The sequence below is a fragment of the Phasianus colchicus genome, chromosome 4, assembly GCF_987193195.1.
Source record: "Phasianus colchicus chromosome 4, bPhaCol1.hap1.1, whole genome shotgun sequence".
Classification (NCBI taxonomy): Eukaryota; Metazoa; Chordata; class Aves; order Galliformes; family Phasianidae; genus Phasianus; species Phasianus colchicus.
Window position 1 is genome coordinate 36,558,210 of NC_143439.1, and position 14,350 is coordinate 36,572,559.

Genomic DNA, 14,350 nt, shown 5'->3' on the forward strand with positions numbered 1-14,350 from the left:
TCCATCTCCCCAAAGGAAAGATTTACAGCCCAATGCAACTGAATAGACAAGAGCATCTCCAACAGCTCTGATGACATACCTATCATTTCTTTACTGATAACCTTCTCTGCGATCCTCTAGATAAAGAAACAATTAACTTGGAGAATTTGGCTTTCTATTGTGACAGAACTGTTCTGCGTCTTGACAGTTCAGGCTTTCTGGCACGTTCCAGCCACTCTGCCACAACACACAATATACAGAAGTTTCTCTGAAGCAAATATTTAGGTCATTACTATGTAGAGGAGTTGAAAAGATATGGCCTTGTATTTTTAAAACTAAAAAGCATACCAGTGGAATGCTCTCCCACTGGAATACCTGCTTTCTTTCTACATACACTACACAGGAGAGAAAGATACTATATGGGTTTTAAACAACAGTATCAATTTAAGCTATAGTGACTAGCGAGGACAAATTTGTAACGTAAGGAATGCACAGCTACATTTTAGAGGAGAAATCTGTTGCATTAAACAAGAGATGATCACCAAAATACTGAGGAAATACGATAATGAAGGCAACACTGGATTTGGAACACAAAATGAGATTCATCTGACCAAGTGCAAATCTTTAACCTTGATCTAAGTCACTCTAGGAGTATTTCGTGAGCAAAAAAAAAAAAAAAAAAAAAAAAACCACATAGCTTTTAAGGTGCAATTAACTTAATCAGCGTCTGCCTAAATATAATCTATTTTTCTATGCTGTCTATTATGGGAAGACAGAGAACTAGATCTGCTACAGATGTGTACTTTATAAAACTCAAAATCTGGGCAAGATGTCAGACTATGAGTGATGGAAGCTAAAATGCTATGAATTTACTCTTCCTGGCTAAATCCTCTATGCTATCAGTACACCATTTGGCACAGATGACATGAAAGAGAATCACTAGGTGGACTGCTCTTGCAGTCCAATTCTGCACCAAGTCTAATGCCAAAAAACATTGTAAATTCAAGATTCTATTTCCCAAATGTGTGTCTCCTAATCGATGTATTGCCTAAGTGCACACAAAATAGAAAAAGAAAGAAAAGATTACATCCATCTTAAGAATGTATATGGTTAATATGAAAGCTTTTCCTTGGCAATTATAAAAGAATAATAAGAAAACACAAGAAGTATCTATGATACTATTTTCAAGTGTTAATATGATTCCAGTTGTGCACTGTTTGTTGTATGTTGCATGACCAAAAATGCTCATTCAGGCCAGACTCTTCCTAAATAATATCAACACTGTAGATCCAAACCTGCGCAGTGCAGGAATTAAAAGGGTAAAAAAAAAAGATTAGACTTACATGAAAAAAGCGTAGAGATTACCAGACTTCAATTTAAATTACCTCTTCTGAAAACTACAAAGGATCCCACAATGCAAAAATCACACAGCTAGTGACTTAAAAGAATAATGAACAAAAAAAATCACAATGTTCTGATTTTTCATTCTGAAAGCATGATCAATTCTCAAGGAAATACATAAAGTGATGGACGGGGAAAATGAAGGAAATGGTTGACCAACTTATGCATTTTCCACTGTAATCCACCAGTACTGGACAGTAAGTAGAAAATAAAAAAGTCATACTTAATTTCCCTCCTAATATCAGATGACTTTCTCAATGCTTTATAGTCTGAAAAAAAAATTAAAAGTAATGGTGACAAAAAAAAAGATTATATTAAATTACTATACTGTGCTGGGACAATCTTGGTCTATTAAGATAAATTGGCTATCTGTTTCAAAGAATTATTTGGACTGCACAGACTAAAAGGCATAAAGAAAAACTGTAACACTGTCACAGCATAATGGTCTCTCCTGCTAGACAGATATTAAGAGAGAAAAACGGTTACTGAAAAATGAATGCTGAGATGACATTACTACACTTATATTCAATGTGGGAGGCAATTAGACTACAAAAATGTTCTATTCTGTTATTTCTATTATATCAGAGAATGATAAAATAAATAAAGATGAAAATGGATGATTACCAGTGGCAGCTATTCAGTATGGCACCTGGGAGAACAGTTTTATTTATCCAGATTTTGTATAGTGACAGTCAAATTGGTAACAATCAGGAAACCTAAAAATCTGAAGTACAGTTTCAAGGTATTGTGGTTATTTATTTTTTAAAATAAAAAAGCTGTATTGCTTAACAAAGCAATCCATTTATTAGTTTTATAGAACTTCTAATAAACTTTGTCCAAAGATTTTTAGAAGGGTTCTCTACACTTTCTGGCACTACATATATTCCAGCTGAAGCACCACCACTCTGCCTAATTTTTAGAGATGCAGAAGGCACTCATTGCAGAGGTGTTGCTTTTGACTTCACCACTTTTGAGGTCAGTATATACTACTGATAAAAATAACAAGCAAACAAAAAAAAAAACCACAACTTTATGACAGCAATTTTCAGATAACCTCAACTCCAGTTCACAAAATTCAAAAAAGTGAGCAGTTTAGCCTATGACAAAAAGTGAGAAGAAATTCTTTTGAAAACTTGACCTTACTTGGAATCAGAATCTCCCTCCTTGGAGATCTTCCAAACCAGATGGATATGGTCCTGGGCAGTTTGTAGTGGATGGCCTTGCTTGAGCAGGGGTTGGGCCAGATGGACCCAGTGGGGTCAGTGCTGAATCACTGGTGAGTTACAGTTTTGTATCACATCTGCAACAACTCTCCAGTTTCTAAACTTTGCCTTATCCAGGGAGCAGCGCTAACCACACAGCTATTCAGGAGACTAGAAGCTTTCTGACGTGGTTAAGTGCATTGATTAATAGAGTGCATGAAGAAACATCCAGCTTGCATTAAGAAAGTTCAGTCTTAAAAGACACAACTATATCCAGAAAATAATAGATAGGAAACACATTAAACAAAAATGAAACACAAAAAACATGATATCCAATTTTATACTACCAGTATTTACAATGTAACCTTAGCTAATCTTGAAATTACACAAACTCTTCATTTAGTAAACTCTTTTTACACTCAATTCTGTCACAGTCAATGCAACAGAAACCAGTAAAACACGGCTGTCTAATGGAGTGTCATTTATGCAAAACACACTATACAATAACAGATTCTTGACTACTGCAAATTGATTTTTTTTTCATTCCTTCCACATGTCAATGTGTCACAGAGGGTAATTCCTTTGATATTAATAGTAATGAAGATGCATTGTACCTGACAGCCCTAACAACATGTTTAATACAACGTTTTAACTTTCAAGAAGATGAAGAATCTGAAGGGAACACTTTTGCATTCCACTCTTTCAGAGCATAGTTCACTGTAACTTTTAAGGAGGGTAATTTCATTTATTTCCACGTTGATACTATTTCTATTTAATTTGACAGTTTTACTTAGGAAAGATAACATTCTGACATACTGCAAATTATTCTCTCAAAACAATACAGTTCATCCTTTTGTATTTGCTTTAATCTAATTTGTCTCAATAGCCACCTGTTTCTAGCAAGTAATTCTGGCAATTTTTCATTTTAGGATAAGTTAGAATGATTATCTTAAGGTGTCATTCACATAGACAAAATTTGAAACATAGTATTTCAAATTGCTACTCTACAACATAGTGGGAAATCTATTCGGGCTTTATTTAATTATTAATAGAAAGCGTTCCTTCTGCAGAACAACTGAGTTTTGCCACTGGTGTGGGTCAGACATTACCTTGTTCTTGGCAATTTCATTTTGCACACTGTGCACACTCAAAGCGTGCTTATCCATCTAGCTCAAATGTTGCCACCATGTTCCATACAGAAATTCACCCTTATTATATTCCAATCCAATGGTTTCTTTCTTTCTTTTTCTTTTTTTCTTTCTTTTTTTTTTTCCATAGGGGAAACACCTATCTAAGGAACATATCTTATTGATATTGCAAACACAGAGGAAGTTTCAGTGTATGATGCAATTTTAAAATAAATTTAAGTAACTACAAGTTCAGGTCTGTTGCTTAATAATACAGTGTAACACAGGGCTGCTGCAACTGGAAAAAAAGAATACAATTAAAAAATCTAGTTAATAATATTAATAAGACTATCATCTTCATGAAGTGCTATCATTGCCCAATCTTTTTCAGAACGTCTTTCCATGATGAAAGTTTTCACAGGAAATTTCCCCATGTTTCCAGCATAAACCAGTCATCAGCATCTTATAGACTTTTTAGCTTCTAGACTAAGCATTAGTTCTGCAGCTATCTCTACCTGCTTTGTTACAAGACTTCACAAAAAGAAAGGGAGGCATATAGCAAGAAATAACGTTATTCCTACTGACCTCAACCTACAACCTCACTTGAACAGCATGACAACGGAAAGTAAAAAAAGGACATTTAGGAATGTCCAACTTGAAATGTTAAGATGAAAATTTAACATTTTTAACATTGAGTCGTTTAGTGACTGAACAAGCTTTTCAGACCTAAATTAATACAAACCTTGCTTGTAAGTAAGCATCATAAAACTAAGAAAGGTGAAATGCTGCAACCAGCTTTTGACATTTGAAATCCATTTTAAACATTTAAGCTAATAATCCAATCTGTTCTTCAAAATTTATGTTGACATTTCTTTTTGCTCACCACATTTACTTCCCACTTGTAAGACTAGTAACAAGTACATTACATGCTAATAGATCTTGGGTCCAGCTTTGAAGTCCTGTGCTGTTTCCAAGTACTTCTAAAGTACACATTTAGGAGAAGGTATCATCAGACTAGAGTTAAATACTCTTCAATTATTTAATTAGAACTGTGAGTGCTTGGGGGCTCAGGGAGAAATGAAAACACTGCCTCTCTTACCACCTTTCTTTAACAGTTACTTAGCAACTAGTCATCTTTAATTTTTTTGTGAAAGACTATTTTCCATACATAGTACAGAGAATGCAATTCAGGGGTGCCCGCCAGTGAGATTATAGAATTTAGTGCAGCAAGCATTTTTTGTCATTTAAGAGAAAACAAGCGATATTAACCAGCGACTCTTATTTTCTTATGTTCTCTTTCTCACCTGTAGAAGTGAAGTTGCACTGACATCCCTCCAGCCTGCAGGAGGAAGGAACTGCTACACCTTGAGTTAATGACTATTGAGAGTCAGTAATATTGGCTTCTCTCTCAAGGCACAAAGAGTTTGCATTGCTATTCTTAGTGATTTGCATCCTTTTTGAGTTTCACCAATTAATAACTGTTCATTTTAAAAGTAATAATAAAAACATGATACTTTGCCTTAACAACTATTAGTTTCTGTACATACTTTACCTGTACATCATTGGCATTCATTCTTGTTCCTTCCTTCCCAACGAAGATGTCATCTATATCAACCAGAACGTACCTATCCAAGGACAGTTTGAGCTTCTTTCCAGACAGAAAAGAGATGGCATCTATGAAAATCAGCTTGTGCAGCCAAAAATTCAAGTTATTGCCAAAAAGGACTCGTTGTATCCCATCGTGGAGACCCAGGTCATGAATTACTGTGGCATGGAGAGCACTTTTAGCAGCAGGTGGCAAAAGGTTTTCTGGTGTCTTTACTTTTGCAAATATCACTGGTTGGTAAGCTGTATGATTAATCTGGAAAACTGCCCAATCATTTCCAAGCAAAGGACCTTTCTCAAGCTTAGAGGATTTAGTCACATGGAGCAGTGGGGAATAAGGGTTAATGCAACAGTCCTTAACACCCAGATTGCTATGGACATGAAAAGGAAAGCCCTTCAACTGAAAGCTCTGCAAGCTGTTCTCATTGCCTTTGTGAAATCCAATAACCCCTACGCCGTATTCTACGCAATACTTATCTAGAAGACCTCTGTTCCAAGAGTCCATATTCACATACTTTAGAATATTTTCGTACACTATGAGAGCATATTTGCCCTTATTTTTGTCTATAAGCACTGGGAGGTCACCTTTTCCCGATGCAATTTCAATGTGATACTGAAATCTGCTAGATTCTAAAACAGTTATTATATCTTGGCCTAATGTGGAATATTGACTTTCCACAAACACCAGCACTACAAGATCTGTCCTCAGTGGATCAATAGACTTCATGGTCTTCATCTCCATCAGCTTGTATGAAAACAGTGGAAGATCACCACATTCCACTTCTGAAGAGATTTCAGAAAGTTCATTTTCTTGTTTGTAGCCGTTGTACAAGTAGTATGCAGAAATAACAATGCTCACCGTACAAAAAGTGGCCAGCAAAATAACTGTTCTTTGAAAATGTCTATGAAGTTTCATGATAAAACTCATGTTGTTTACTTGTCTTAGATTGCCCTCAACAGCAGCATTAAAAATACACACAGATTCTCAACAACTTGCTCCAGTCCTCTTAAATATTTATGTCACCATTGCAGCACACACATTTATCTTCCACAAAGCTTTACAGAAGGTATAGTCTAGAAGAAAGAAAAGAAAATCAGAGTTTTAATTGAGGCACCACATTTGTGAAGTACTGTCACATTTGAATTAACGGATAACACAAATCACTGCTGAAGAAAGGTTTATCGGAAAACAGGAACTGTGATAGTTTCCTTCTGAAATTTTACATTAGTAGCATTACTTGTTCCTGCTCCCCATTATACCTAATTGTTTTATAAAAGACAACCGTCACTCTGCATTTTGTAGTATTGCAACACCACAATCTCTCTAAAGCACAAGTAAAGGAGCAGCTTGAAGAACCTCCACTTCAGTCTAACAAAAACGAAGCCTAACATTTCAAGAGCCAAAAGACCTAGTCCAAGTGCTGAGCAAAGATGACCAGCAGGCTTTCTTTCCAGAATTCCCACTGGTTACCAAACCCACACGAAAACGTCTCTAAATCTCACACACTCCCTGCCCCAGAATATAATGTAAAACAGGGCATACTCAGGAGGCACTGAAATGCAAGATTATGGCAGCAAAGAACTTACTGTTTCTCGTTTCTTTCTTTTCAACCCCAAACCAAAAGAATTACAGATAAACAACTGCTGATAACACAAACATTGAGGAAATGTCATAACCTTTCTATGTCAAGGCCAAGAAACTAAGGGAACATTATTCTACGTGATTAAGTGTGTTCCATACTTTATTAATGCACTTCAGAATAAAGTTGGAGAGGCCATAACTCAACATGCAGACTTCACACACTCACGTGTGCTACATATTATATGTACAATAGGAGTACTTTTCAAACAAACCACAGTTCCTCCTGCAGCACTGAAATCATACAAATTATATTTTACTGATCCACATGCTGTCCTTCTTCACACTGCTGGAAGGACTTTGTAATTCTTTATATTAAAAAAACATAGAATAAACCAGCTCTTAAATTTGAGAAAAGAGTAATATATCAACAGCTAACGTGGGAGGCAGATCACCCAGGCATATATTTATGCTCCAACTTGTACCTAAGGAACACAGTCACTTTCCAAGCCATCAGTACAACTGCTCTCAAATTTTCTAATAATACACATGAAAGGTATAACAAGTATAAAATATTTAACTATTAGAATTACAAAGGAAGGTCAGCAGTAGATTGAAGAATATTACAAATAAAGAACATGCTACTTTAACTTCACAATATAGTACATAATCTGTATATAATCTGTAAATGGCAATAAGATAAACTACATGTGTAACATTAACACAGTCATTTCCTGAGTGCTTAATCTCTACATGCTGAGCTAAAAATAAAAAATAAAAAGCAGGGTTGAAAAAAGGAGTATTGTCTGTATCGAATGTGAACTTTTCTATACAGACTGATAGAGGCAGTGCTCTTCTCAACTCCTATTCTACTTTCCATAGATAGCATCTCATCAACCCTCCCTGCTCTCAGTGGACTTGCACCTGGCCTTGAATTTCTGAAGAGGCCAAAAGAGACCTGAAGCTGGACAAAACCTCAGATATAGCTTTTAGACAAGGGATTCTCCTTTTTACTCACGTTACAGGCACGTTATTCAGCGTTAACCAAAAGTAACATAATTTGTGCCTGTAGAAACTGGAGGCATTTATTTGCAAATAAGTTTAAGAATGGACAGATATTCAATGTAAATCTGAAAGTACCTTTAGAAGATCTCAAATATTTTAAGTATTGAGATATTTGATCTTTGTCACACTACCTTCAAGTGCATTGCCTTAGACAGCAGAAAAGATAAACTGGTAGGAAGGCAGATGATAAACTAGAAGCTTCGTTTTACTTGAATGAGTAAAACTAGATTTTTAAGGCATGTTTCCAGACAGATGATTTTCTGTTACGAGCACAAAGGATTCTCAGTGAAAACAGCCTTCATTTTGCATTTCCAATGCAGCTGACTGGCTGCCAAGAAACTCATAATTTTAGTGGCCAAAATGAATGCTTACTGCATTCTGAGGAATAATTATACACATGGCTGCCTTTCTTCAAAAAACCACACACCCTGTCTTACTCAGCCTTACAAAGAGCTTCAGGTCCGGTTAACGAGTAGAGAGACATGAACCTGCAAAGCGGAACTCTAACTGACCAAAGTACCACTGCTTCCCTGAGTGGCAGTCAGACACCATTCAACATACTGCTTGAGGCTTGCTTGCTGCTTCTTCCCCAAGCTGCTCTGACAGAGCCCTGAAGTACTCCTATTTTTATGACAGGAACCCCATTCAAGTCAGATGAGCTAGAAGCTCCCAGCAGTGTGATTTTGATGTCTCACTCTTCACCAGCTTCAGCTCCTATCTTGCCACCTGAATGTGATAATACTGAAGGAATTTTTCCTGGAGCAGGAAAAAAGTCAGAGTGACCCAAATTCATGGCAAGAAAGGGCTGACTGGGTGCAGCAGCTGTAGGCACAGATGTTTGAACAGGATATTACAGAAGGGTTGCAACTCAAGAGCCAATAAAGGAAGAAGCAGAAGCACTTGAAATATTTGCAGCAAAGATGTCCTAAGGTGGTTCCATGGAGCAGAAAATCTGGAGCCAGCCTAGAGAGCTGTGTTTTTCTACAAGAAAGCCCATGCCATTTTATTCTTAGCTCCTAACTGCAGGTACCTCCTGAGGTACAGAGTGCAGCTGCTAGAAGGAGTGGGTAGAAACACTAAGATAGATGTAAGGCTTCACACTGACGAAATCTCTGAGACCCAGCAGGACCACAGCCAGACCTGGCATCCTCACCACTGAAAAGAGGAAGGAAGAGGAATGAACAGAATAAGACAAGTTTTAAATGCATGTTCTCTTGAATCAGCTTGATGCTTATGTAACATTTTGCTTATTTAAAGATTGCTTTGCGTGGCAAGAGTTCAAAAGAACACAGAAAAAAAAGGAACATACATTTAATAATATCAGAACAGTTTCAAAGCCTTGACAAGTTACAGCTGTTTTCATACAGGAACAGACTAATTTTACTCTGAACAATACTATTTGCTAAATATACTGGATTCTTACAGCCTAAAACATCATGCACTGGCTGTGACAGAGGTACGAAGACCTCCTCGGTGCGTCACTCACCCCATACTGTACAACTTACCACGACTTCGGTGAACTTGGTCACAGCCTGAGACACAGCTTTAGGACAAATGGTTCTTCTGCACGATTACTGCCAACAGCACACACCGACAGAGGGCACTGTTTAGAACATACCAGCCCCAAAGAAGCTCTCTGAAGTGGCACTTCAGAACAGGGCTGCCCTTACGGAATCTTATTTTCACAAGAAAATAATATAATATTTAATAAAAGAATGAAAAAGTCATGACAGCTTGATCTCCAATATTTTCAAATTATTTTTTTGACTTCTTACATACTTGTGCATTTTTTATGCCATCTTCTGAAAATTGAGACCGTGGCTTTTATTTACTTTGCCCCAGGCATTCGATATCAAAATATCACCTTAGTGTGAAGATTAGTGATAGAAATTACTTGAAAATACGTCTAATATTTAGAAGTTTCTTTTTAACTTGTGGACTCGCTATGCATGACAAGATCTTGCTGTGAGAAAGCTGAGTCATGGAAAGAAATTTTGCATTTTATTCTCAATGCAGCAAAGCTCAATATCACTCTCTTCTACTGCAGAAGTGATTTCTGCAGCATCAGATGAGTTCTCACCAAAATCTTATGGGGAAAGGAAACAAATATCACCTTATTAACTAGATTTACAATTGTCACACATGCTGCTGGGCAGTCACAGTCGTTGGGTACCTTCTGCCAGCCAGAATGAAAGAGAGGTATTAGAATACAGATTTTGCACTTCATGTTTTCCCTTTTCTCCAAATTCACTAATAAGATAAAACTGATGACAGAACAAACACCGTGATGAAGCCACATGGCTCTGGTGAGTTCCTACCATTTGTAGCTGTCTGGAGTTTATTACTCTGCTAACTACAAATGACTGCAATCCTGGCTCCTATAAATCATTTCAGCACAATGACCCTATTGCAAATATTCGAGACAAAGCTGGCTGGGGATTTCACCTATTAATGAGGTGTAGAGGTGTTCTCTAGTGAGCACAGAGAGCACAAAATCAGATAGCATATTTATTTATTTATTTATTTCCCAGCAGTAAAACTAACATAATACGAAAGCAACTTCACCAAAGACTTTGCGCTTGGTGAGGAGCCCCATTCTCGGGATCAGACTGATGCACAGAGTGTGAGGACCTGTGCTGTGTGAGTGCCATAGCAACACTGTGAACACCGTGCCCTCACTGGCAGATTTCTGCACTACGACTTCCACAGCATGCCCAGCACACACTGCAGCACAGGCTTTGTACGACTGCCTTGTCTGCACAGCAAAAACAGCCTGTTTTCTGGACTAAGGAGCTCTAAAGAAACATAGTTCTTGCCGTCCTACTACAGGTATCCACATAAAGACAAACACGGAAAACTGCTTTAAGTCTTATACTTCAAATATTCATCTGTTGAAGTTGTGTCATGAATATCAATATGACTTAAAACTAAGAGAAACGTGCCTTATCTCAGTATATTTAAAACTATCAAGATTAATAGGCTAAGCAAAAATAACCAAAAGCAAAAGAGAAAATGCTCTCAATTTAACTTTTTTAAAGCCCAATATGAAAATCTGGTTTAATTTTACCTCAGACCCATGCAAAGGCAACTATATATTGTGACCTCTGCTTAGTAGCAACGAAGTTGTGTCACATTTATATACAAAGGTAAAACAAAAACCCTCACAAACTGTTTCAGGGTAAAGAAAATCCTCCCAATCACAAAGCGCTGTGAGTTCAGGATTCATTAGCCAACAGTTTTGTTCAGTTATTACATCTGTTTGCTTTGCAATACCTATACATATTTTTCCATCTGCCTCCTGTGATAACCCTCATCGTTACGTTCTGTGCCTGTTCTTTACCAAACTGGCTGCTCAGCAGCAGTAACAACACGCTCCTCATGGCTTGAATGAGGGATGAGTCCTACATCAAGAACAGGCATATTGTTCAGCACATTGATATGGGCATTCCAGCTTATGGTGATTAGAACGCTCTTTAATTGCTTTGAGCAGAAAATCCTGCTTTGGACAGCTACTACAAAATATAACCTTCAGGAAACATTCTCACTCACTGTATCACTGTTACTAAAATATAATTCTTGGATATAAGATTGACAGACAAAAAGCAGAAAAGGGCACTGGAAATAACCCCATCTGGCATGGGCACTAGTGGTCAGATTTTTAAAGACCAATTATGAAAATATGAAACTGGTCTCCACATACCAAAGTACCTGTACTTCACTCTACTGACTTTAGTATTCAAGCAGCAATAACTCAGAAGTTAAGCACAATAACCTCGTAAGCAGGTTGAGAATGAGGTCTTATGATTGGATATTAAGGAGCCATTTTCAGCTGGAAAAGATGGTGCTATGAGACACAAACAGCCCAGGGAAGGCATCGAGACTCTTCTGTATTGCCTAACAAAGCTTGTAAGCCCTCCAATACTCAGGTAAAGCACATTTCTCAGGTATCTTTAAACAAACAAACAAAAAAAAACCAAACCAAACAAAAAAGCAGAACAAACATTCTGGCAGATAGACACGCTTTTTTTGAGTTCTTGGTGCAAGCAGTTTTCGGCTGCTATCATATCTCAGCTATCCTTACCTCGATGCTGCACTGCCGTATGCAGTGCCACAGAACCTGACAGGGCAGGAACTCACGCATCAGAATTTGTTAATAAAGAAGTATTTTAAAATAACAACTATTCAGTATTTAAGAGAGAGACTTCCATACAGTGCAAAAGTCAGTTTTGCTCTTCAAATTGCTACTTTATCTCCATACAAGACTTTCTGCCAGCACATCTTAGAACACCTTATGTCTCATGCCGTTTTTCTAAGACAAAACCTGTTTCCAGCAAGCAGACGAACGTTACAAAGTAGGAACGTCACGACCTGCCCGCGAACTGCCCCTAAGGCCAACGCGTGGCACGTCCCCTCGTCCCCGCCCGTCCCACTCTCGCCGTTTCCCCGCAGCGGGCGGTGTGACAGCGCAACGGCAGGGCTCGCTTCCCGCCCCGACACCCGAGGAGAACGCCGACGGCCAAAAGAACGCCGTCTTCTCCGCTTGCCGTTTTCATAAAGAAAAAGGCAAAGCCACACGAACCAATCAAGAAATCAACCCAGAAAACGAAGTTACCGAGCGAAAAGTAGCGAATGAAAACGCAAAAGACTTTTCTGCCATTTCCCAAAGGCCTCGTGTTGCTGTGTACTTACGGTCGGATCGGCCGCAATGTCCTCACGGGACTTTGGGAATTCCAGCAGCTGTCACCACCTGAAGTCATTAACGGCTTCTTCCCGGCGACGACCGAGTTTGCCGCCCGGCCGGCCGCCCGCAGACACCAGAGGGCAACAGCGTCGCACAGAAGCAGCCGGGGATACGGGAGGAAAAAAAAACCAAAAACGAACGCGGCGGAAGGGCCGCGCTGGGTACCACAGCCGGCACGCAGATGCCGAGGGACGGAGCGACCCGAAGCCGCCCGGGAGGCGCCGAGGCACCCCAGCGCCGGGCGGGCTGCCCCGGGCGGCACCGCACAACTTTTCGGGGAGCGGCGGGGCTCTGAAAGGAAGCAGCAACCGCGCACCGCCCGCAGCCTGGAGCCGGGGGTTCCAGTCCCGCCGGAGGAGACGCACGCCGCGGCCGTTACCTCCAGCCGCGCTCCGCCGCCATGCCGCCGCCCCGGGACTCGCCTGCGGGCTCCGTTCCTCTCCGCTCCTCCGCTCTCTGCCGCCGTTCCCGTCCCCGCGGCGGGCGTGGGGAGCTGCCGGCTCCGCCGGGCTGCGCCCGGCCGCGGGGAGAGCGGCACCGCCCCGACCGCGGCCCGCCCGCGGGGAGGTGCGGCGGGGCTGAGCCGCCCGGGGGTGCGAGCGCCGGGCGGGGCCGCCGCCGCCGCCCCTCCTCAGCCTCGCCCTCCGGAGGAGGGGCCGCGCTCCGCGCTCACCGGCGAAGGGCGGGTTGTCCGCCGCCCGCCCGCGGGCCGCTGCCTCGCGCCTCCGTCCCGTCGGGGCCCGCGGCCGCCCGCGTGCCTGCGAGGCGCCGTGCGAGAGCTCCGTGCCGGACCCGGCGCTGGAGGGAAGGGCTGGGCGGAACAAGCCCTGCTGTCGCTCCGTCTGCCCTGAGAGAGCCGCGGGACTGCGGGCCGCCGGCACCTGCCGCACCTCGGTCGCCGGGCGGAGCCGGCGTGACCCCGAGCAAAACACCAGCAAAGTCTCTCGGAGTTTCTTCCGTACTAAATGAAGTGTGGGTGTTTGCTTCCATAGCGAAGGCACGCAGCCTACCGCCGGCTGCACGGCATATAGAAGGGGATGAACGAGAACACGGTATATGGCCTGCAGTACCGTGCCCCGATTCTTCTGAGGACATTCTGGAGGCGTGTGTTTGGGCATAAGTGAAATCAGATCTGTGACTGTAACTAAAATGCATCTTTGGTCAGTACTTAATTTGCATTCTCTGCTGTTCAAATTGTAAATTTAGCCCCTTCTCTCAAAATTTAACTCCAAATGATTTGGGTTTTTTCTGCAGGTTTGGGACAGAGTCATCTTCTGCTTTGTTATAGGTGCGGTGCAAAATCTTGTGAATTCTGTAAGGACAACTACTTTTTCTGAAGACAAAGAATACTGGGCCATGCGTTTGCAGCCTCAGCCCCATCCGTGCAGATCTCATCCCTGAGCCTGTCCCGTTGCTGTGGGTTTCCCGTCTGCACAATAGCGCTGGCTTCTGGATATTGCAAGTAAAATGTATTAATGTTGCATGTACCCTCTTGATCTAAGTAATTCATTATCATGTGGTGGCTGTTGGCTCACCTAACAGCTGATGAGTCAATGCACTGCATTAACTCAATCACAGCAGTTGTCTGCCCTAGTCTGTCTCATTATGACTCCAGACAGAAACTGCAAGGAAAAGAGCCAAAGTCTTGTGA

The 14,350-nt window shown here is 40.8% G+C and overlaps 1 protein-coding gene and 1 long non-coding RNA gene across 8 annotated transcripts in view; one reads left to right on the top strand and one right to left on the bottom strand.

Moving 5' to 3' along the window:
• Positions 1-14,350, bottom strand: part of LOC116231249 (bifunctional heparan sulfate N-deacetylase/N-sulfotransferase 3) — a 283,982-nt gene that overhangs the window by 59,783 nt on the left and 209,849 nt on the right. For 3 of the 7 annotated variants that reach the window (XR_016466077.1, XR_016466076.1, XM_031596910.2), the window contains exons 1-2: positions 13,079-13,212; positions 5,262-6,388 (exon numbers count right to left, since the gene is read on the bottom strand). Coding sequence is in view for 1 of the 7 variants with exons in the window: in XM_031596910.2 (XP_031452770.1) it covers positions 5,262-6,242 (981 nt within the window). In the remaining 6 variants the exon portion in view is untranslated. Of the gene's footprint in view, positions 1-5,261; positions 6,389-9,463; positions 9,537-12,647; positions 12,785-13,078; positions 13,213-14,350 lie in introns of those variants that run through there. The other 4 variants (XR_016466078.1, XR_004167420.2, XR_016466080.1 and 1 more) reach the window with 4 other exon arrangements.
• Positions 13,411-14,186, top strand: LOC149918181 (uncharacterized). The gene is made up of 2 exons (XR_016466423.1): positions 13,411-13,859; positions 13,954-14,186. It is a non-coding gene; the product is annotated as an uncharacterized LOC149918181 (long non-coding RNA).